This window comes from Corythoichthys intestinalis, chromosome 18 (assembly GCF_030265065.1).
Source record: "Corythoichthys intestinalis isolate RoL2023-P3 chromosome 18, ASM3026506v1, whole genome shotgun sequence".
Lineage (NCBI taxonomy): Eukaryota > Metazoa > Chordata > Actinopteri > Syngnathiformes > Syngnathidae > Corythoichthys > Corythoichthys intestinalis.
Window position 1 is genome coordinate 38107060 of NC_080412.1, and position 22923 is coordinate 38129982.

The 22923-nt window shown below is 39.3% G+C and overlaps 1 protein-coding gene across 17 annotated transcripts in view; it reads left to right on the forward strand.

Moving 5' to 3' along the window:
- nrxn2a (neurexin 2a) overlaps nt 1-22923 on the forward strand; it is a 496353-nt gene that overhangs the window by 408244 nt on the left and 65186 nt on the right. For all 17 annotated transcript variants that reach the window (XM_057820438.1, XM_057820422.1, XM_057820428.1 and 14 more), the window contains one exon: nt 9241-9422. In XM_057820438.1, coding sequence (XP_057676421.1) covers nt 9241-9422 — 182 coding nt within the window. The remainder of the gene's footprint in view (nt 1-9240; nt 9423-22923) is intronic.

Below are 22923 nucleotides of genomic sequence, written 5' to 3' on the forward strand. Positions count from 1 at the left end.
TTGGAGAGAAAAATTGTTGACAGTCATTTTCACTTTCCTGTTTGGACCCCTCCGCTTCAACGAAACTTCAATATTTTTCATCAGGCACCTGAAGACAGGTCTTAAGGTTTCCCTTATGCAAGTTTGAGGTAGATTGATTTTTTCCCTTTAGAGGAGGAGTGTGTCCCGTAAAAAAGGGCATTTCCTGTTCCCACTAGGAGGCGCCAGGCACAAATGGTAAATTTTCAATCCAGTCCTGCTCAGGCTGGTATACCTCACACACATGCCAGATTTAAAATAGATTGAACGTTGTATGAGGGAGTTATCAGTCATTTTCCGAATTCGGTGTTTTGGCGAAAAAATGGAAGAATTTGGCGCCCCGCCCAGGTCAGGCCCGTGAATGAAAACACACCATTTTTATAACTTAAGATTTCATATGCCTCATGAACAGTCTCACCAATTTTGAGAATGATCAAACTAATTCCCTAGGTGCCAAGGTGTAAAATGTGCACACTGTAAATCGATAAAAAGTTCACATTCAATCCAAAATACCTGATTTCCTGTAGGATTTGGAATGTGTGTGCAAGAGACTTTTTGGAGCAGTTTTGCACAAAGTTTTGACTCTCCAAATTTCATCACTCTATGTTAGAAAAACCTAAATGGAGAGGCCTTTTTGAAAATTTCAAGGGGGCGCCACTGAGCCATTTTGTTAAATTGTTTCGTAACGTTGCAAGATTATCGAACGTTATCCAAAGCCGCATGTATGTGCAAATTTTGGTGAGTTTTTATGCATATTCAAGCCTCCAAATGTAAACTCTTACTGTGAACCCATGAAAATTTCACATTCGATCCAAAATACCCGATTTCCTGTTGGATTTGGAATATGGGTGCAAGAGACTTTTTGGAGCAGTTTTGCATAAGGTATCTACTCCCCAAATTTCCTTGCTCTATGTTGAAAAAACCCAATAGGAAAGGCCTTTTTTAAAACTTCTTTCTGTCGCCACTAGTTGGCACTGTAGAGTTGATGCAAATGACCCCTACAAGAACCTTCAGGGTATGACTCTCAACAAACACGGAAAGTTTGGCGCACATATGTTGCATATCTGCCGAGTTATGACTGTTCAAAATTTTTGGCGAGACAAATTGTTGACGGTCATTTTCACTTCCAGTTTGGACCTCTCCGCTTCAACGAAACCTCAATATTTTTCATCAGGGACCTGAACACATGTCTTGAGGCTCCCCTGAAACAGGTTTGAGGTCAATAGATTTTTTTCCCTTGGAGGAGGAGCCTGTCTCGTAAAGAAGGCCATTTCCTGTTCCCACTAGGGGGCGCCAAGCCTAATGGGTAATATTTCAATGCAGTCGTGTTCAGGCTGGGATATCTCATATACTTGCTAGAAATGAAAAAGATTGAACGTTGTATCACGGATTTTTTAATCATTTTCTGAATTTGGTGTTTTGCCCAAAAATGGCCGACTTTGGGACCACGCCCAGGTCAGACCCTTGGATAAAAACTCACCATTTTGAAAACTTAAGATCTCATATGTCTCCTGAATAGTCTGACCAATTTTGAAGACGATCCAACTATTTTCTTCAGCGACAAGGTCTCAAATGTAAATCGATAAAATTTCACATTTGATCCAAAATTTCCGGCTTCCTGTTGGGTTTGGAATATGGGTGCAAGAGACTTTTTGGAGCAGTTTTGCACAATGTATCGACTCACCAAATTTCATTGTTCTACGTTGAAAAAACCTAATAGGAAAGGCCTTTTTGAAAATTTCAAGGGGGCGCCACTGAGCCATTTTGTTAAATTTTTTTGTAGATTATCAAAATTTACGCAAAGTTGCATGTATGTGCAAATTTTGGTGAGTTTTCGTGCATGTTCAGGCCTTCAAATGTAAACTCCAACTGTGAACCGATAAAAATTTCACATTTGATCCAAAATATCCGATTTCCTGTTGGATTTGGAATATGGGTGCAAGAGGCTTTTTTGAACAGTTAGGCATAAGGTATCTACTCCCCAAATTTCATTGCTCTACGTTGAAAACCTGAGAGGAGAGGCCTTTTTGAAAATTTTAAGGGTCAAGGGGGCGCCACTGAGCCATTTTTTGACATTTTTTCAAAACGACACAAGATTATCGAATTTTACGCAAAGCCGCACGTATGTGCAAATTTTGGTGACTTTTCGTGCATGTTCAGGCCTCCAAATTGGCCATTTTCATTTGCCCTGAAAAAAGAAGAATAATAATAATAACTAGGCCTGCAAGCAGGACTGAACGGGCCCTCGCAATCTAGCGCAACTCGGACGTCACGCAACTCGGACAGTGTGCAGGTCAGGGTGGTGGCAGATCGTCCTCTCTAATCATCTCATTAGAACCTAACATGCGCGAAAGTTGCCTCTTTACATTCACACACCTAAGAGATAAAAACCCCTATTGGACAGAGGACTACAAAAAAGGAGCGAATAAAGGGTCATCACAGCAACAGACAGAGACATGTGGACATGGGCCGTAAAATAAGTATTTTAAAAGGTCTTGAAACTACAATGACCAACCTGAAAAGAACTGGACATATATTTAAAAAAATGAGTGACTTTCTATTGCCACTAGTTGGCGCTGTAGGGTTGATGCAAATGACCCCTACAGGACCCTTCAGACTATGACTCAACAAGCACGATATGTTTGGCGCAGATATGTTGTAGAAGTTATGACTGTTCAAAACTTGTGGTGAGACGAAATGGCTTCAGTCATTTTTACTTCTCCTGTTGGACCCTTCTGCTTCAACCAAACCTCAGTATTTTTCATCAGGCACCTGAACACATGTCTTCAGGCTCCCCTGATGCAGGTTTGAGGTGAATAGATTTTTTTTTCCTTGGAGGAGGAGCCTGTTTCGTAAAAAAGGCATTTCCTGTTCCCACTAGGGGGCGCTAGGCCTAATGAGTAATATTTCAATGCACTCGTGTTCAGGGTGGGATCCCGCACATACATGCCAGATATGAAAAAGATTGAACGTTGTTTCAAGGAGCTATTAGTCCTTTACTGAATTTGTCATTTTGCCGAAAAAATGGCCGACTTTGGCACCACGCCCAGGTCAGACCCATGAATGAAAACACACCATTTTGAAAAGTTTAGATTTCATAGGTCTCCTGAATTGTCTAACCAATTTTGAAGATGATCCAATTGATTCCCTCTGTGACAAGGTCTCAAATGTGCACCCTGTTAATTGATAAAAATTTCACATTCGATCCAAAATACCCGATTTCCTGTTGGGTTTGGAATATGGGTGCAAGAGACTTTTTGGAGCAGTTTTGCACAAGGTATCGACTCCCCAAATTTCATTGCTCTACGTTAAAAAAACCTAATAGGAAACGCCTTTTTGAAAAATTCAAGGGGGCGCCACTGAGCCATTTTGTTACATTTTTTTGTAACGTTGCAAGATTATCGAAATCCACACAAAGCCGCATGTATGTGCAAAATTTGGTGAGTTTTCGTGCATGTCCAGGCCTCCAAATGTAAACTGTACTAGAAATGGACAGAAATTTCACATTTGATCCAAAATACCCGATTTTCTGTTGGATTTGGAATATGGGTGCAAGAGGCTTTTTTGAGCAGTTAGGCATAAGGTATCTACTTCCCAAATTTCCTTGCTCTATGTTGAAAAAACCCAACAGGAAAGGCCTTTTTTAAAACTTCTTTCTGTCGCCACTAGTTGGCACTGTAGAGTTGATGCAAATGACCCCTACAAGAACCTTCAGGGTATGACTCTCAACAAACACGGAAAGTTTGGCGCAGATATGTTGCATATCTGCCGAGTTATGACTGTTCAAAGTTTTTGGCGAGACAAATTGTTGACGGTCATTTTCACTTCCAGTTTGGACCTCTCCGCTTCAACGAAACCTCAATATTTTTCATCAGGCACCTGAACACATGTCTTGAGGCTCCCCTGAAACAGGTTTGAGGTCAATAGATTTTTTTCCCTTGGAGGAGGAGCCTGTCTCGTAAAGAAGGCCATTTCCTGTTTCCACTAGGGGCGCCAGGCCTAATGGGTAATATTACAATGCAGTCGTGTTCAGGCTGGGATATCTCATAAACATGCTAAAAATGAAAAAGATTGAACGTTGGATCACGGAGTTTTTAATCATTTTCTGAATTTGGTATTTTGCCTAAAAATGGCCGACTTTGGGACCACGCCCAGGCCAGACCCTTGAATGAAAACACACCATTTTGAAAACTTAAGATCTCATAGGTCTCCTGAATAGTCTGACCAATTTTGAAGACGATCCAACTTTATCCTTCAGCGACAAGGTCTCAAATGTAAATCGATAAAATTTCGCATTTGACCCAAAATTTCCAGCTTCCTGTTGGGTTTGGAATATGGGTGCAAGAGACTTTTTGGAGCAGTTTTGTACAATGTATCGACTCACTAAATTTCATTGTTCTACGTTGAAAAAACCTAATAGGAGAGGCCTTTTTGAAAATTTCAAGGGGGCGCCACTGAGCCATTTTGTTAAATTTTTTTGTAGATTATCAAAATTTACGCAAAGTTGAATGTATGTGCAAATTTTGGTGAGTTTTCGTGCATGTTCAAGCCTCCAAACGTAAACTCCAACTGTGAACCGAAAAAATTTCACATTCGATCCAAAATACCCGATTTCCTGTTGGATTTGGAATATGGGTGCAAGAGGCTTTTTTGAACAGTTAGGCATAAGGTATCTACTCCCCAAATTTCATTGCTCTACGTTGAAAACCTGAGAGGAGAGGCCTTTTTGAAAATTTTAAGGGTCAAGGGGGCGCCACTGAGCCATTTTTTGACATTTTTTCAAAACGACGCAAGATTATCGAAATTTACGCGAATCTGCACGTATGTGCAAATTTTGGTGACTTTTCGTGCATGTTCAGGCCTCCAAATTGGCCATTTTCATTTGCCATGAAGAAAGAAGAATAATAATAATAACTAGGCCTGCAAGCAGGACTGAACGGGCCCTCGCGATCTAGCGCAACTCGGACGTCACGCAACTCGGACTGTGTGCAGGTCAGGGCGGTGGCAGATCCTCCTCTCTAATCATCTCATTAGAACCTAACATGCTCGAAAGTCGCCTATTTACATTCCCACACCCAAGAGATAAAAACCCCTATTGGAGAGAGTACTACAAAAAAGGAGCCACTACTGAGCTGTGCAGCCAAGCCCTTATTCAAAACTAAAATTAATCTTCTAACTGGGCCAATTCGACCAAGTGTGCCAACTATTGTGGCTCTATAAGCTGCCTGAGTCTCTGAAAAAAAATATTTCCTTTAAATGGCGAACAAAGGGTCGTCACGGCAACAGACAGAGACACGTGGACATGGGCCGTAAAAAAGTATTTTAATAGGTCTTGAAACTACAATGACCAACATGAAAAGAACTGGACATGTTTTGGAAAAACGAGTGACTTTCTATCGCCACTAGTTGGCGCTGTAGGGTTGATGCAAATGACCGCTACAAGGCCCTTCAGGGTATGACTCTCAACAAGCACGGGAAGTTTGGCGCAGATATCTTGTATATCTGCCGAGTTATGACTGTTCAAAGTTTTTGGAGAGAAAAATTGTTGACAGTCATTTTCACTTTCCTGTTTGGACCCCTCCGCTTCAACGAAACTTCAATATTTTTCATCAGGCACCTGAAGACAGGTCTTAAGGTTTCCCTTATGCAGGTTTGAGGTAGATTGATTTTTTCCCTTTAGAGGAGGAGTGTGTCCCGTAAAAAAGGGCATTTCCTGTTCCCACTAGGAGGCGCCAGGCACAAATGGTAAATTTTCAATCCAGTCCTGCTCAGGCTGGTATACCTCACACACATGCCAGATTTAAAATAGATTGAACGTTGTATGAGGGAGTTATCAGTCATTTTCCGAATTCGGTGTTTTTGCGAAAAAATGGAAGAATTTGGCGCCCCGCCCAGGTCAGGCCCGTGAATGAAAACACACCATTTTTATAACTTAAGATTTCATATGCCTCATGAACAGTCTCACCAATTTTGAGAATGATCAAACTAATTCCCTAGGTGCCAAGGTGTAAAATGTGCACACTGTAAATCGATAAAAAGTTCACATTCAATCCAAAATACCCGATTTCCTGTAGGATTTGGAATGTGTGTGCAAGAGACTTTTTGGAGCAGTTTTGCACAAAGTTTTGACTCTCCAAATTTCATCACTCTATGTTAGAAAAACCTAAATGGAGAGGCCTTTTTGAAAATTTCAAGGGGGCGCCACTGAGCCATTTTGTTACATGTTTTCGTAACGTTGCAAGATTATCGAACGTTATCCAAAGCCGCATGTATGTGCAAATTTTGGTGAGTTTTTATGCATATTCAAGCCTCCAAATGTAAACTCTTACTGTGAACCCATGAAAATTTCACATTCGATCCAAAATACCCAATTTCCTGTTGGATTTGGAATATGGGTGCAAGAGACTTTTTGGAGCAGTTTTGCATAAGGTATCTACTCCCCAAATTTCCTTGCTCTATGTTGAAAAAACCCAATAGGAAAGGCCTTTTTTAAAACTTCTTTCTGTTGCCACTAGTTGGCACTGTAGAGTTGATGCAAATGACCCCTACAAGAACCTTCAGGGTATGACTCTCAACAAACACGGAAAGTTTGGCGCAGATATGTTGCATATCTGCCGAGTTATGACTGTTCAAAATTTTTGGCGAGACAAATTGTTGACGGTCATTTTCACTTGCAGTTTGGACCTCTCCGCTTCAACGAAACCTCAATATTTTTCATCAGGGACCTGAACACATGTCTTGAGGCTCCCCTGAAACAGGTTTGAGGTCAATAGATTTTTTTCCCTTGGAGGAGGAGCCTGTCTCGTGAAGAAGGCCATTTCCTGTTCCCACTAGGGGGCGCCAGGCCTAATAGGTAATATTTCAATGCAGTCGTGTTCAGGCTGAGATATCTCATATACATGCTAGAAATGAAAAAGATTGAACGTTGTATCACGGAGTTTTTAATCATTTTCTGAATTTGGTATTTTGCCCAAAAATGGCCGACTTTGGGACCACGCCCAGGCCAGACCCTTGAATGAAAACACACCATTTTGAAAACTTAAGATCTCATAGGTCTCCTGAATAGTCTGACCAATTTTGAAGACGATCCAACTTTATCCTTCAGCGACAAGGTCTCAAATGTAAATCGATAAAATTTCGCATTTGACCCAAAATTTCCGGCTTCCTGTTGGGTTTGGAATATGGGTGCAAGAGACTTTTTGGAGCAGTTTTGCACAATGTATCGACTCGCCAAATTTCATTGTTCTACGTTGAAAAAACGTAATAGGAAAGGCCTTTTTGAAAATTTCAAGGGGGCGCCACTGAGCCATTTTGTTAAATTTTTTTGTAGATTATCAAAATTTACGCAAAGTTGCATGTATGTGCAAATTTTGGTGAGTTTTCGTGCATGTTCAGGCCTCCAAATGTAAACTCAAACTGTGAACCGATAAAAATTTCACATTTGATCCAAAATATCCGATTTCCTGTTGGATTTGGAATATGGGTGCAAGAGGCTTTTTTGAACAGTTAGGCATAAGGTATCTACTCCCCAAATTTCATTGCTCTACGTTGAAAACCTGAGAGGAGAGGCCTTTTTGAAAATTTTAAGGGTCAAGGGGGCGCCACTGAGCCATTTTTTGACATTTTTTCAAAACGACACAAGATTATCGAAATTTACGCAAAGCCGCACGTTTGTGCAAATTTTGGTGACTTTTCGTGCATGTTCAGGCCTCCAAATTGGCCATTTTCATTTGCCCTGAAAAAAGAATAATAATAATAATAATAATAATAATAATAATAATAATAATAATCCTTTGCAAAACAATAGGGCCTTCGCACGCTTAGTGCTCGGGCCCTAATAATAATAATAATAATAATAATAATAATAATAATAATAATAATAATAATCCTTTGCAAAACAATAGGGCCTTCGCACGCTCAGTGCTCGGGCCCTAATTAATTACCTTTGTTTTATGGCTGTGTTGAAACAAAAGCGGTTGCGCGACGTCTGTAAACGGGGGTTTTCAGGGTAAAATGGACAAATTAAAAATAGTTCGGGGGCTTAATGTGCCATGAATCTGCTATGGCAGCATATAGACATATTGTTCTATCAAACACAACAGTTGTTTTAGCTTAAAATACAGCAGTTTCTTTTAAAGAGGAGTGCAAGAGCAGAAACTGCGTTTTCAGTCTTGTCTGTGTTTTCCGCCCTATATAAATAAATTTGCCTTGCCTTGCATTTACTTGAGTAATATTATTTAGAAGAAACGCTACTCTTACTTGTGTAAATTTTTTGGCTACTTTACCCACCTCTGGTTACACTCTTACAATGCAAATAATATTCGTTATAAAAAAAATAAAAATAAAAAACACATAAAAATGACAACTAGTGAATAGAAATTCAAAGTTGCTCTAACATGCATCTAATAAACATCAACCCCCGTAAATACATCCCTAATTGCAATTTTTTAAAATCTGTTTTGTTGCTTTTTTGTGTGAGAAACACAAATGCTGTTCAAAGTTTTTCGACAGTTGTTTAATTTAATTTGAGCGATAATGTCACAACATTATAAAACATCCTCAACACATTTGGGGGAAAAATAACACTTTCTTGCGGTACTTTCTGGATAATATATGCAGAGATGAATACATAGAACAATAACTGTGAGTGAGATGTACTAATGATCTTCCTGTAGTTAATTAATATTGTTAGAATTGTAATGTACACTGTTAACATTTATGCTTTCCTCATTATAGTCAGTCAACAAATAGGATGGCTTCTTTGTAGTCAGCCTTTCCTTTGTCCTGGGCCATATGCCCCCCATGTAGTCTATGTATTCTATGTTCTATGTTGCTTTCCTGCCATTCCCATCCTTTTGTTTTCCCCTGAATAAAGAGGGTTGCCATTACAGCAACGAGGGGAGCTGCGACCAACCTCCACAAAAGCTACATTGACTTCCTGCGTGTTCTTTCTAGCTAAGCTAGATGTACATAAACCTAGCTTCAAATCTAACAGATTTTTTTTTCTCTGTGTAAATATACAATTTTCTAGATTCTCGTAGATTTATATCACGGAGACTAGTGATTTTGTGAATTATTATGTTCTGAAGCATCTCACCTTTTGTTGTTACAAGAAAAATCTAATATTTGTCCTCGAGCGTGTCAGACAAAGAAACAAACTAACCGAAGGGAAGGTATTTCAGTAAAATGGTGTTGTTTACAAGTCTCTTTTTCCCTACGCAGCTGGAACCACATACATCTTCGGGAAAGGAGGCGCTCTCATCACGTTCACATGGGCCCCTAACGAGCGGCCCAGCACCCGGGCCGACCGACTCGCCGTGGGCTTCAGTAGCTTGCAAAAGGACGCCATTTTGGTGCGGGTGGAGAGCACCCACGGGCTCGGAGACTATCTTCAACTGCACATAGTAAGTGCTTATTCACGCTCTCGCTACTCTAATACAGTGGGGCAAATAAGTATTTAGTCAACCACTAATTGTGTAACTTTTCCCACTTGAAAAGATTAGAGAGGCCTGTAATTGTCAACATGGGTAAACCTCAACCATAAGAGACAGAATGTGTTGTGTGTGTGTGTTATGTACCCTTTGTTGGCAATAACAGAGGCTAGGGTTGTTCCGATCATGTTGTTTTGCTCCCGATCCGATCCTGATCGTTTTAGTTTGAGTATCTGCCGATCCCGATATTTCCCGATCCGATTGCTTTTTTTTTGCTCCCGATTCAATTCCAATCATTCCCGATAATTTTTCCCGATCATATACATTTTGGCAATGCATTAAGAAAAAAATGAATAAAACTCGGACGAATATATACATTCAACATACAGTACTTAAGTACTGTATTTGTTTTTTATGACAATAATCCTCAAGATGGCATTTACATTATTAACATTCTTTCTGTGAGAGGGATCCACGGAAAGAAAGACTTGTTATTCTTAAAGGATAAATGTGACTTTGTATATTGTGACCAGAGGTTGCGCTAGACTTTTTCGTTGTCTGTCATTTTGACTGACAGTGTCATAAAAATCCGGTCATAATCTCTTTTTACCCGTCACTTACATTTTTAAAATGATAATAATGACATATTCAATAGTATTTAGTTTTCATTCATTTTTAATTAATATTCTGTCCGAACAAGCTTAACAAGAGGCAAACAGACAGCGGAATGCACCAATCAGCGACGGGCAGACGTGCCGTTAGCAAAGCGACGAGGGCAGGACGAGGGACTTGCGCGCGGAAGTAAACATACGAGGAGAACGGAGTTTATTCAACATGGCTAGCGCGAGACAGACTGTTGTCAATGACTCGTGTCGATGTGTTTTAGCTCATTTAAAACTGAATTTACCGCGGATTGGAACATATTCTCGGCTCTCCCGTTTGCCATCGTTCGTTGTTGTAGAGACGACTTTCGGCGCGCAACAGTGACGTTGCTCGTGAAGAACACGTCACGAAAATAAACAAATCTGATTTTGTACCGACTCGAGAGGCTGTGTCCCAGACTTTTCTCTCAGTGTTTGAAAAATACAGGGAGAACAGTCTGGCCGTGCCAGGTAAACACTCAGTTGCCTTGACATTTTTCCAAGTAAGGCCAACGACGTCATGCATCAAGAGAGACAATAGCTAATTAATATGCTCACTCGCCACCCTGTGGTCTGGGGTGTGAATTGCAACCTGTCAAAATGACAGATGGACTTCAGTTTTTTCCGTCACTGTTTTAAAAAACCGGTCAACGACAGAAAATATTCGGTTAACGCGACCCCTGATTGTGACTAAATATTGCCATCTAGTGTATTTGTTGAGCTTTCAGTAAATGATACTGTAGCCATCTGTTCTGCCCAAATGCATGATGGGAAGTGCAACCATGACTGTGCGTAGTGGTACCAATTGATATATCTTCTCTGCGTTGGGAAATAACATAGGTAGTAATTGATCTTTTTCTTAATACCCTTTCTTCCCCACATTGCTTCCCACGATATTTCTAATTGTTGAGAGAGGGATTGTAAGGCTTTAGCCAATTAAAAAAAGGCTTCAAAGGCTGGCCAAAATTCTCTCGACTCATTTTACGTTGCCTTTTAGCTCTATGTATACGTAAAACGGTGCCGTTATAGATTGAACGCGACAATGCGTGAGTGGGTAGTGCAGCGCATGCGTTAATTGCGTTAAATATTTTAATGTTATTACCGCCGTTAACGCGATAAATTTGGTAGCCCTACTTTAAGCCAAAACTAAAGACTCTGGATGAGTGTAAGACATTTTGTCTGTAACATTAAATACAATTAGAAAACAATTTAATTAAAAAAATATATATATAAATTAGGGCTGTCAAACGATTAAAATTTTTAATCGAGTTAATTACAGCTTAAAAATTAATTAATCGTAATTAATCGAAATTCAATCTATCCATCTATAAAATATGCCATATTTTTCTGTAAATTATATATATATTCTGTAAAATAATTTGTTGGAATGAAAAGATAAGACACAAGATGGATATATACATTTAACATACAGTACATAAGGACTGTAGTGGGCATTTCACTCTACTGTCATTTAAATCTGTCTATGCTGTCCTCACTCCGAAGCGTATACTTTTTCCAAAGCTAGACAGCTAGTGAACGACGCCTTAATAATCAGACTTCTTCCTTTTTCATCTGATTTATTAATAAAATGGCCTCAAACCATTGTCCTCTTTAGACCGTAGTGAAACTACAAAAAAAAAAGTACACAAGCATTGCGTTAGCAACAACGTTAGCTTAGCACGCTATACAGGTTCACTAAACATAAACAAAAAGCGTCTCATACAAAAAATATAACATTTCGCTTACTAACATAATATGTACATTCTTTACAACAACCATACTTTCGGACAAATATTGTCCAAGGATCATATAAGCACAACATTACAACGTAGGCATCAGCCCGAGACGTCGTGCAGCCATATTGAACTGGCAAGAAAGCAATAAACCATGTCGCAAAGCGACCACAAGATTTCGCTGTTAGACAGCACAAAAAACCTTGCTGTAAAACTTACCAAAAGGCAGAATACTGTCTGAGCGGGACATGTGCGTTAATTGCATCAAATATTTTAACGTGATAAATTTAAAAAATTAATTACCGCGCGTTAACGCGATAATTTTGACAGCCCTAATATAAATTTTAAAAAGGCATGTCCAATATTTTTTTGCCGATTCCGATACTTGCCGATCAATTGAGACATCTTTAACGGAGGCCAAACGTTTTCTGTAACTCTTCACAAGCTTTTCACACACTGTTGCTGCTATTTTGGCCCATTCCTCAATGCAGATCTCCTCTAGAGCAGTGATGTTTTGGGGCTGTCATTGGGCAACATGGACTTTCAACTCCCTCCACAGATTTTCTATGGGGTTGAGATCTGGATGACTGGCTAAGCCAGGACCTTGAAAGGCTTCTTCAAAGCCACTCCTTTGTTGCCCTGGCTGTGTGTTTGGGATCATTGTCATGCTGAAAGACCCAGACACGTCCTACTTCAATGCCCTTGCTGATGGAAGGAGGTCTTCACTCAAAATCTCTGGATACATGGTCCCATTCATTCTTTCCTTTACACAGATCAGTCGTCCTGGTCCCTTTGCAGAAAAACAGCCCCAAAGCATGATGTTTCCCCCCCCATGCTTCACAGTGGGTATGGTGTACTTCGGATGCAATTCAGTATTCTTTCTCCTCCAAACACGAGAATCTGTGTTTCTACCAAAAAGTTCTGTTTTGGTTTCATCTGACCATAACACATTCTGGATCATCCAAATGCTCTCTAGCAAACCGCAGACAGGCGTGGACGTGTACTGGCTTTAGCAGGGGGACACATCTGGCAATGCAGGATTTGAGTCCCTGGCGGCGCGTTGTCTTACAGATAGTAGCCTTTGTTACTGTGGTCGCAGCTCTCTGTAGGTCATTCACTAAGTCCCCCCGTGTGGTTCTGGGATTTTTGCTCACCGTTCTTGTTATCATTTTGACGCCATGGGGTGACAGCTTGCATGGAGCCCCAGATCGAGGGAGATTATCAGTGATCTAGTATGTCTTCCATTTTCTAATAATTGGTCCCACAGTCGATTTCTTTACACCCAGTGTTTACCTATTGCAGCTTCAGTCTTCCCAGCCTGGTGCAGGTCTTCAATTTTGTCTCTGGTGTCCTTTGACAGCTCTTTGGTCTTGGCCATAGTGGAGTTTGGAGTGTGACTGACTGAGGTTGTGGACAGGTGTCTTTTATACCGATAATGAGTTAAAGCAGGTGCCATTAATACAGGTAACGAGTGGAGCCTCGTTAGAAGTTAGACGTCTTTGACAGCCAGAAATCTTGCTTGTTTGTAGGTGACCAAATACTTATTTTCCACTCTAATTTGGAAATAAATTCTTTAAAAATCAAACAATGTGATTTTTTTTTCCACATTCTGTCTCTCATGGTTGAGGTTTACCCAAGTTGACAATTACAGGCCTCTCTAATCTTTTCAAATAGGAGAACAATTGGTGGTTGACTAAATACTTATTTGCCCCACTGTATTTTACCTCTCCAGTTGTTAGTGATATTACTCAACAGATTTTTAACATATCATCATTTATGTGGTTATAATTCGTTTTAATTCACAAATTATCCCTGATTCTCTATAAACACACCCATGAGTAACTGAAAATTAACCATTGGGTCCACCAAGAAAATAAAGCATGCTTGTTAACTCTAGATATTTAATAATTCAGTTCAGTGTCTCGGCTAAAATCATCATAAATGTATGAACTTATTGCCTTCTATAAACAAGACTTGATGGAAGAGAGTGCCGTTTTACGTCAATAAATTAACAGACAAACGCTGCCAATGTTGACTGCACATTAAAAAAAAACACTTTGCATTTGCTCATCTTTTACCCTTCAGTCAAATGCCAAGAACAAGCAATACAACCAAAACGTGTATAATCAATTCACTTGGCTATTACCTTCCAGTATGTTCATGCTGCCTTCATGTGGTGTCGTAAATTTGGTAAATACTACTTGTCGAACGGAAAATTGCATGTTAACGCCCCTTCAAGTGTATTTTCTACTTGAGATCTGGGATTTTTATTATGATATGAGTTTCCCAGATGGGTGGACCTTATACTTTCCAATATGGCGGCGCGCGAGCAAGACGTTGTTCATGTTTTTAAAGTTTTTTAAGATGTATCATCAATTTGCACATTTATTGACACCAGCTGGATAACGTAGTTTACAGTACACATTTATGAAACTGTTCAGTTACCAACAAAACCTTACCGTTTGCATTTTGATTCATTCTCTTCTTGTTTGAGTAGATGTATTAAAACAGTTTTGCCCACGCAACAAACCAAAATGAAGTCCGTGCCTGCTTTGTTTTTTTTTTGTTTTTTTTTGTTTTTTTTGCCACAACAACAAAAGCACATACACAGGATGCAAGGACGTAGGTTTGGTCTCAACAAATAACAGCATAACCTGCATGTACACTTTTTGCTGGTGACGGGATATTAATAAGGCAAAACAGATTATTGAACGGGGGTCATGGCTATATTGTTCATGGCTACATTTCTCATGAATATGAACCTAATTACCGTAATTTTTGGACTATAAGCCACTACTTTTTTCTAGGGCTGCAGCTATCGAATATTTTAGTAGTCGATTAATCGATGGACTAGTTAGTTCGAATAATCGAGTAATCGGATATGGAACATGAAAAGTTAAAATGTCTGAGCCTCAAACGGTATTTTTTTTTAAATGAGGATCTGTGTACAACAAAAGAACAATTGCCTAACTTACATAGAAAAAGTCAGCTATCTTAAATACTATAAAACGCTAATGTTTAACAATGCTCTTAACAAATGGTTCAGACACATATTCCTACAAAAAAACAGCTAAATATACCTATAAACTAAATCATGAATGCATAAAAAAACATTCGCTCAAACAAAAACTTATGTTGGTCCTAACAGGGAACAGGTGGATTCAGCCATGTGAAAAGAGGCAGACCAGAGGGCAGTGTATCCACCCTAATCAATAAAACTAAATGCAAACACTTTCAAAACAAACCATTACAACACCACTTTAATTAAACGAATACTCGAAGCAACAAAATTTAATTCTAATATTTTTTTTCTAATCGAATACTCGAGTTAATCGATTAATCGTTGCAGCACTACTTTTTTCCGTCATTTTGCATCCTGCGCCTTATAGTCCAGTGCGGCTTATTTGTTGATTTATTTGGGTTAATAGGTAACACTTTATTTGACAGTGGCGTCATAAGACTGTCATAAGACCGTCATAATCATGACTTGATACTATCATGGGCATTACTGAATATTTATGAAAGATGTCATTAAGTGTCATCCGGCAAATTATGTAACTACCTCCGTTTATATCCCGCTCGGATCTTTTACATCCATTCAAAAGTGAGATAATTTGCCGGAAAACTCTAAATAACATCTGTTATAAGCATTCATTAATGCTCATGACAGTGTCATGTCGTAACTATGATTGTCTAATGAGTCTCATAGTTGCACTGTCAAATAAAGTGTTACCAAATACCATAACTAGCGATTAATGAAACAACTAGAACAGTAACTGAAGAAAACATTAACACAGAACATGAATTTTGATTGTTATTTACATCTGTAGCATTGCAATGCATGCTAGGAGGCATGTTGGACCACAACAGTGTTGACAGGAGTAGGCAGCAGAGGTTGACCGTCTCAACCAAGGGAGCAGTGATGGCCAAATGAAGCTTCTTCAAGCAATGAAGCTTGGCAGACAATTGGTGTAAAGCTTCATGGTGGTTCATTTGGTCTTATGACAGTAGTATTATGCCGCTGTCAAATAAGGTGTTAATATCTTTTGGAATAAATATCTCGTAAATCTCATATAGTGAGGACAGCTGCGGTTTAATAGTCCAGTGCGGCTTATCTATGAACAAATGTCGCTTTGGTGTCAAATATGGTGGGTGACGGCTTAAAATGGGTCCACTTCTAGTAGACACTGGAACACCCCCAGACTAACTAAAAGTAAACTAAACTAAACTAAAAGTATTGTAATATAAAAGTGATTTGGGTAAAAAAAATCTGACCTATCCAAGGACCGTTCTAAATATGAGGAGTATTAGACTACCCCAAGACTCAAACCAAAGTACTCTCATGAAATTCTGATGTGTGGTTTCATTTCACATTCATTTTTTTTTCATGTCAGTGTCCCAATGAAGTGGACCCATTCTTGGATAGTTCCCAGTTGCTGTTTTTTTTGATAAAGGGACTTGCATCTGAAGCCACTGTGTTGCATTGCCGTAATGCACATAATGCAAACAATGATCCAAATGAGGGACGGCTAGCTTGGCTTCGTTGTTTTCCTTCTGGAGGCTAGCCTGACCGCAGTAGTTTTGCAGGTTAGCAAGTTCACACAGTTTAGTGTTATGCTAACTCGGATTCAGGTCGGATTTTCAGTAGCAAAATTAGTGGTGTTTCCCCCACCTCCACAATATTGTCGTCTTTTTACTAGGGCTATCAAACAATTAAAATTTTTAATCGAATTAATCACAGCTTAAAAATTGATTAATCGTAATTAATCGCAATTCAAACCATCTATAAAATATTCCAGATTTTTCTGTAAATTATTGTTGGAATGGAAAGATAAGACTAATATATACATTCAACATACTGTACATAAGTACTTTATCTGTTTATTATAACAAATCAACAAGATGGCATAAACATTATTAACATTCTGTTAAAGCGATCCATGGATAGAAAGACTTGTAGTTCTTAAAAGATAAATGTTAGTACAAGTTATAGAAATTTTATATTAAAACTCCTCTTAATGTTTTTGTTTTAATAAAATGTGTAAACTTTTCAATCAAAAAATAAACTAGTAGCTCGCCATTGTTGATGTCAATAATTACACAATGCTCATGGTGCTGAAACCCATAAAATCAGTCGCACCCAAGCGCCAGCAGAGGGCGACTAAACGCCAAAAAACACAAGTAACAAGTGGACATGACACTGTGCTGTCAATTTAATCTGTTTGAGCGGGGCATGTGCGTTAAATGCGTCAAATATTTTAACGTGATTGATTTTTTAAAAATTAATTACCGCCCGTTAACGCGGTAATTTTGACAGCCCTACTTTTTACATTACTTACAGTGGCTGCTGCTGGCTGAAAAAAACTTCTATTATCCCCCCTCTTCGAAGGACGGGGAGGAGGTGGCATGTTTTCGACATGAATCTGTCGGGGCTGTGTGAGTATGTGTGTGGAGTGGAGGGGGTCAAATCATCAGCCAATCAAATGTGCATTTTTGGACCACCACATTCAACAAGTGGAAAGGGATAAATGTAAGTCTGAAAATTAAGAAAACCATTCGTTTGATAATAGACATATAGTCATCCCGATCGAACAGGTCCGATCACGTCATTTTCAAAGTATCGGAATCGGCAAAAAAATATCGGACATGCCTTTTTAAATTTTTTTTTTTTTTTTTTTTTATTAAATCTTTTTCTAATTGCAATTAACGTTACAGACAAAATGTCTGACACTCATCCAGAGTCTTTAGTTTTGGCTTAAACTAGGGCTATAATGTCGCGTTCAGTCTATAATGGCACCGTTTTACGTATACATAGAGTTAAAAGGCAACGTTAAATGAGTAGAGAGAATTTTGGCAGCCTTTGAAGCTTTTTTTTAATTGGCTAAAGCCTTACAATCCCTCTCTCCACAATTAGAAATAACGTGGGAAGCAATGTGGAGAAGAAAGGTAGTAGTTGATCTTTTTCTTAGCACCCTATTTTATTTCCCAACGCAGAGAAGATACATCAATTGGTACCACTACGCACAGTCATGGTTGCACTTCCCATCATGCATTGGGGCAGAAGTTAAATGGCTAAAGTATCATTTAATGAAAGCTCAACAAATACACTAGATTGCAATATTTAGTCACAATATACAAGGTCACATTTATCCTTTAAGAATTACAAGTCTTTCTACCCGTGGATCCCTCTCACAGAAAGAATGTTAATAATGTAAATGCCATCTTGAGGATTTATTGTCATAATAAACAAATACAGTACTTATGTACTGTATGTTGAATGTATATATTCGTCCGAGTTTTATTCATTTTTTTCTTAATGCATTGCCAAAATGTATATGATCAGGAAAATGATTGGAATTGAATCGGGAGCAAAAAAAAAACAATCGGATCGGGGAATATCGGGATCGGCAGATACTCAAGCAAAAACGATCGGATCGGGAGCAAAAAAATATGATCGGAACAACCCTATTTAATAATGGTAGGATCTATTTTAATGACATATGGAAAGACGATCTAAATTACGTATGGAACATAACTCTTTATATAATGCCAATAAGTTGGTGGGGACAATTTGAGCATCCTGAAAAGTTGCTCGTGTTTATGTCCCGACCGTCCGTATGCAAACCTACGCCCTTGACAGGATGTACTCATAATTACCGGTTAACAAGTGGTAAGGATCATCTTTCCCAGAGCATGTGAAGGCAGCATCATACTCATCAAGAAAATTAAACAAGTACTAGTAAAAAGTTAAAATATATTTTATTGTTTGCTTGTTTGCAAGCAAGCAATCTCAATGAAAAAGTGAACATTTCTTCAATCAGGAATTGAAACCATGGTGGAAAGACGACAAACTTGGCAACTTTGCACAACACAAATCGATCTGGCTCTACAAGAGATACTACAAAACATTACTTGGTTTGGCAAGCGACGTGAAGAAAATGTCTCCGTGTTTGGAAACGGCGGCCAGGGAAAAGAAACAACATTCTGTGCTCCTCCACCAACAATTCGCACGTTTATTAATTTCTCATCAGGTCAAGAAACGTGCCAAGTTCCACCACGTGTCAGTTATTGGCGAGGCGCTGACAAAAAAGCAAGTTGAAAAGCTCCCAGCGGGCTTAGAGAAATAAACAATAAGGAATACTTTAATAGAGGAATTGGGGAAGAAACATTAATACTCAAGCAATTCAGTATAAGAACAGCTTTTTGGAACCATTGTTGTTTTTGGCAGCCCTTTTAATTTTTGTCTCACTCTTCATATATATACAGTGGGGCAAATAAGTATTTGGTCAACCACTAATTGTGCAAGTTCTCCCACTTGAAAATATTAGGGAGGCCTGTAATTGTCAACATGGGTAAACCGCAACCATGAGAGACAGAATGTGGGGGGAAAAAACAGAAAATCACATTGTTTGATTTTTAAAGTAATTATTTGCAAATCATGGTGGAAAATGAGTATTTGGCCCATACCAAAAGTTCATCTCAATACTTTGCTATGCCTTTGTTGGCAATAACGGAGGCCAAATGTTTTCTGTAACTCTTTACAAGCTTTTCACACACTGTTGCTGGTATTTTGGCCCATTCCTCCTTGCAGATCTCCTCTAGAGCAGTGATGCTTTGGGGCTGTCGTTGGGCAACCCGGACTTTCAACTCCCTCCACAGATTTTCTATGGGGTTGAGATCTGGAGACTGGCTAGGCCACTCCAGGACCTTGAAATGCTTCTTACGAAGCCACTCCTTTGTTGCTCTGGCTGTGTGTTTGGGATCATTGTCATGCTGAAAGACCCAGCCACGTCTCATCTTCAATGCCCTTGCTGATGGAAGGAGATTTTCACTCAAAATCTCTTGATACATGGCCCCATTCATTATTTCCTTTACACAGATCAGTCGTCCTGGTCCCTTTGCAGAAAAACAGTCCCAAAGCATGATGTTTCCACCCCCAAGCTTCACAGTGGGTATGGTGTTCTTCGGATGCAATTCAGTATTCTTTCTCCTCCAAACACAAGAACCTGTGTTTCGACCAAAAAGTTCTATTTTGGTTTCATTTGACCATAACACATTCTCCCAGTCCTCTTCTGGATCATCCAAATCCCCTCTAGCAAACCGCAGATGGGCCTGGACGTGTACTGGCGTTAGCAGGGGACATGTCTGGCAGTGCAGGATTTGAGTCCCTGGCGGCGCATTGTGTTACTGATAGTAGCCTTTGTTACTGTGGTCCTAGCTCTCTGTAGGTCATTCACTAGGTCCCCCCGTGTGGTTCTGGGATTTTTGCTCACCGTTCTTGTTATCATTTTGACGCCACGGGGTCAAAGCCGTGCGGCGTATGGTCTGAGGGCTAACAGGCTGACCCCCAACCTCTTCAATCTCTGCAGCAATGCTGACAGCAGTCCTGTAATGGGTCACTTGACATTTTGGAGGGAATGAAAAGCAGTACTCAATTTTGATTTTTAGGGATGTACGTAGTTTCTAAGGGGTGTACTCACTTTTGTTGCCAGTGGTTTAGATATTAATGGCTATATTTTTAGTTATTTTGTTGGGAAAATAGATTAACTCTATTATATAAGCTGCACACCGACTACTTTTCATTGTGTCAAAGTGTCATTTTGTCAGGTTTGTCCCATGAAAAGATATACTTAAATATCTGCAGAAATCCTTGGAGTGTACTCACTTTTGTCGTACACTGTATATCATCTATATATTGATACACACACTGTATGGCTGTCGTGGAATCACATTTTGAAAAATATTGGGCGTTTTGGCTCTCTCAGTCCAAGAGATTCTCAAACACCGCCCTAAAAGAACAAATTATAGTGTTGAGGTAACCTTTCTCCACAACGCCAATGGATAAAATCCACCAACATCCAAGATCATGTATTCTCCATCCGTCGCAGCTTAATCACAACTGCAAAAATGACCACAACAAAGCGGCGAGGTTTCTATCGTGATAAAGCATAACGTCTGTTGGCGAAACAAGCGACACCTCAGCAGCTGTCATCAAGTGTGTCTGTTCTGGAGGGAAATCAGCCTTTTTAGTACATCCCTGCAGGACAGATGTGGTGTGATGAAAACCAGAAGAGAGAGCTGTCAAATGTCTGCGTGTGGTGTAATAATTAAAATCACAGCTGCCTAACGTGGCTTTCGGTCGACTGCGTATTTTGATATTCGTCGCTGTTATTGAAACGCTTTCAACCTCTCATGGTCACAGTTTTATTAAACCAATTTGATGCTGTTAAACCACAAAACATTCGAAAATCAGCTAAAAAATACAGTAATTCTCTGGTAGAAATGGATTTGAACGAGCTTTGCTTTAAGACATAAATATTGCAGAATAAATGGCATTCAACTCTAGTCTATATTTGCAAACAGATGCTTTTTTTTTTTTCCTGGGATCAAGTCTCTCGTCACAGCTACATGCACATGCTTACAGCTTGTAAGTGTCTTTTTTTTCTCTTGAGGCTGCCAACTTGCGCACAGATACTTTGACACATTGACACATTATTAAATGCTCAGGCAGGGAAGGAGCTCACAGAGTGTGCAGTTTCTCGAGCAAAGCTCTTAGATATAATGGATAGCACTCATATCTCTCATAAGCCCAAGTCACTTTGGTCAATATGATTCAATTCAGGGGAAAGAGTGGAGAATGGGAAGCTTAGATTAAATGAAGCTGAGACCAAAATGTGTAATATTGGAAATATATAAAATAAAATAAAAAAATTAAAAATATTAATGATCGAGGGCGTATTGTGGTGTTGTTTGGTTTTTTTTTTTCTATACCATATTTTTCGGACTACAAGTCGCACCTGAGTATAAGTCGCATTTTTGGGGGAAATTTTCTTGATAAAATCCAACACATCGAACAGATATGTCATCTTGAAAGGCAATTTAATATAAAAATACAATAGAGAACAACATGCTGAATAAATGTACAGTGCATGAACAACGAAATGAGAACATACTGTCCTCACCCGGGACGCTACGGCTCGGTCCTGGCTATACAGCGAGCTAAACTCTCAAATGACGATGCTGGACGTCCGTATAATTTGCTGAATCAATTTCATCCTCGATACCAAACATGTTCGCATCCACGTAAATAAATGATAATTAGGTGCTATTACATCAATGACACAAACGGTTAGCGTGCGTTCGCTAGCATTAGCAGATCGTTCAAACAACCACACAACTGGCTCTAAGTGTCCGATCGCGGGTGGAAAACACACAACAACAACAGAAAAGATGATACACACAAGCGTTGCCTCTGTAGAGATATTTTACAAGCATAAACAATGAACGTAGGTTCACAGCTGCGTGTCTCTCTCTCTCTTGCCCAATCATTCAGAGATGCTGCGTAGCTGTCCGTCTTCTCCTGGCGTGTGAGCGCTCTTCTTCGCGTAAACAAGTGCGAGTGCGCCCCCACGTGGGCGTGAAAGCGCTACAAACTAAAAGCATGCATTTCAATATAAAAAAGTCAGTAATACAATTGAACACACATTGCCAAAGGCAGAACGCGAACGTGGCCATAGCTATCAAGAGTTATTCAGATAACTATAGCATAAAGAACATGCTAACAAGTTTACCAAACCATCAGTGTCACTCCAAAACACCAAAATAACATCTGAAATGATATCATAATGTGTTACTAATTTCACACATAAGTCGCTCCTGAGTATTGGTCACACCCCTAGCCAAACTATGAAAAAAACTACGACTTATAGTCCGAAAAATATGGTATATAGCGGGAAACACAGACGTGGCTGAAAAGGCAGTTCCTGCTCTTGCACCCCTCTTAAATAAACTGCTGTATTTTAAGCCAAAAGAACTGTTGTGTTTTTATAGAACAATATGTCTTTATGCTGCCATGGCAGTTTCATGGCGCATGAAGCCCCTGAACTATTTTTAATTTGTCTGTTTTACCCTGGAGACCCCCGTTTACAGACACCGCACAACCGCTTTTGTTTCAACCCAGCCATAAAAAGAAGGTAAGAAGGTATATTTATTATTCGAATGTCTATCATTTTTAGCTTAGAATCATTAATTGATGTCCAACATTTAGTTTAAAAAAAAAAAACTTTAAAAAATTATTTACTCGCATATTTCAAACTTTTA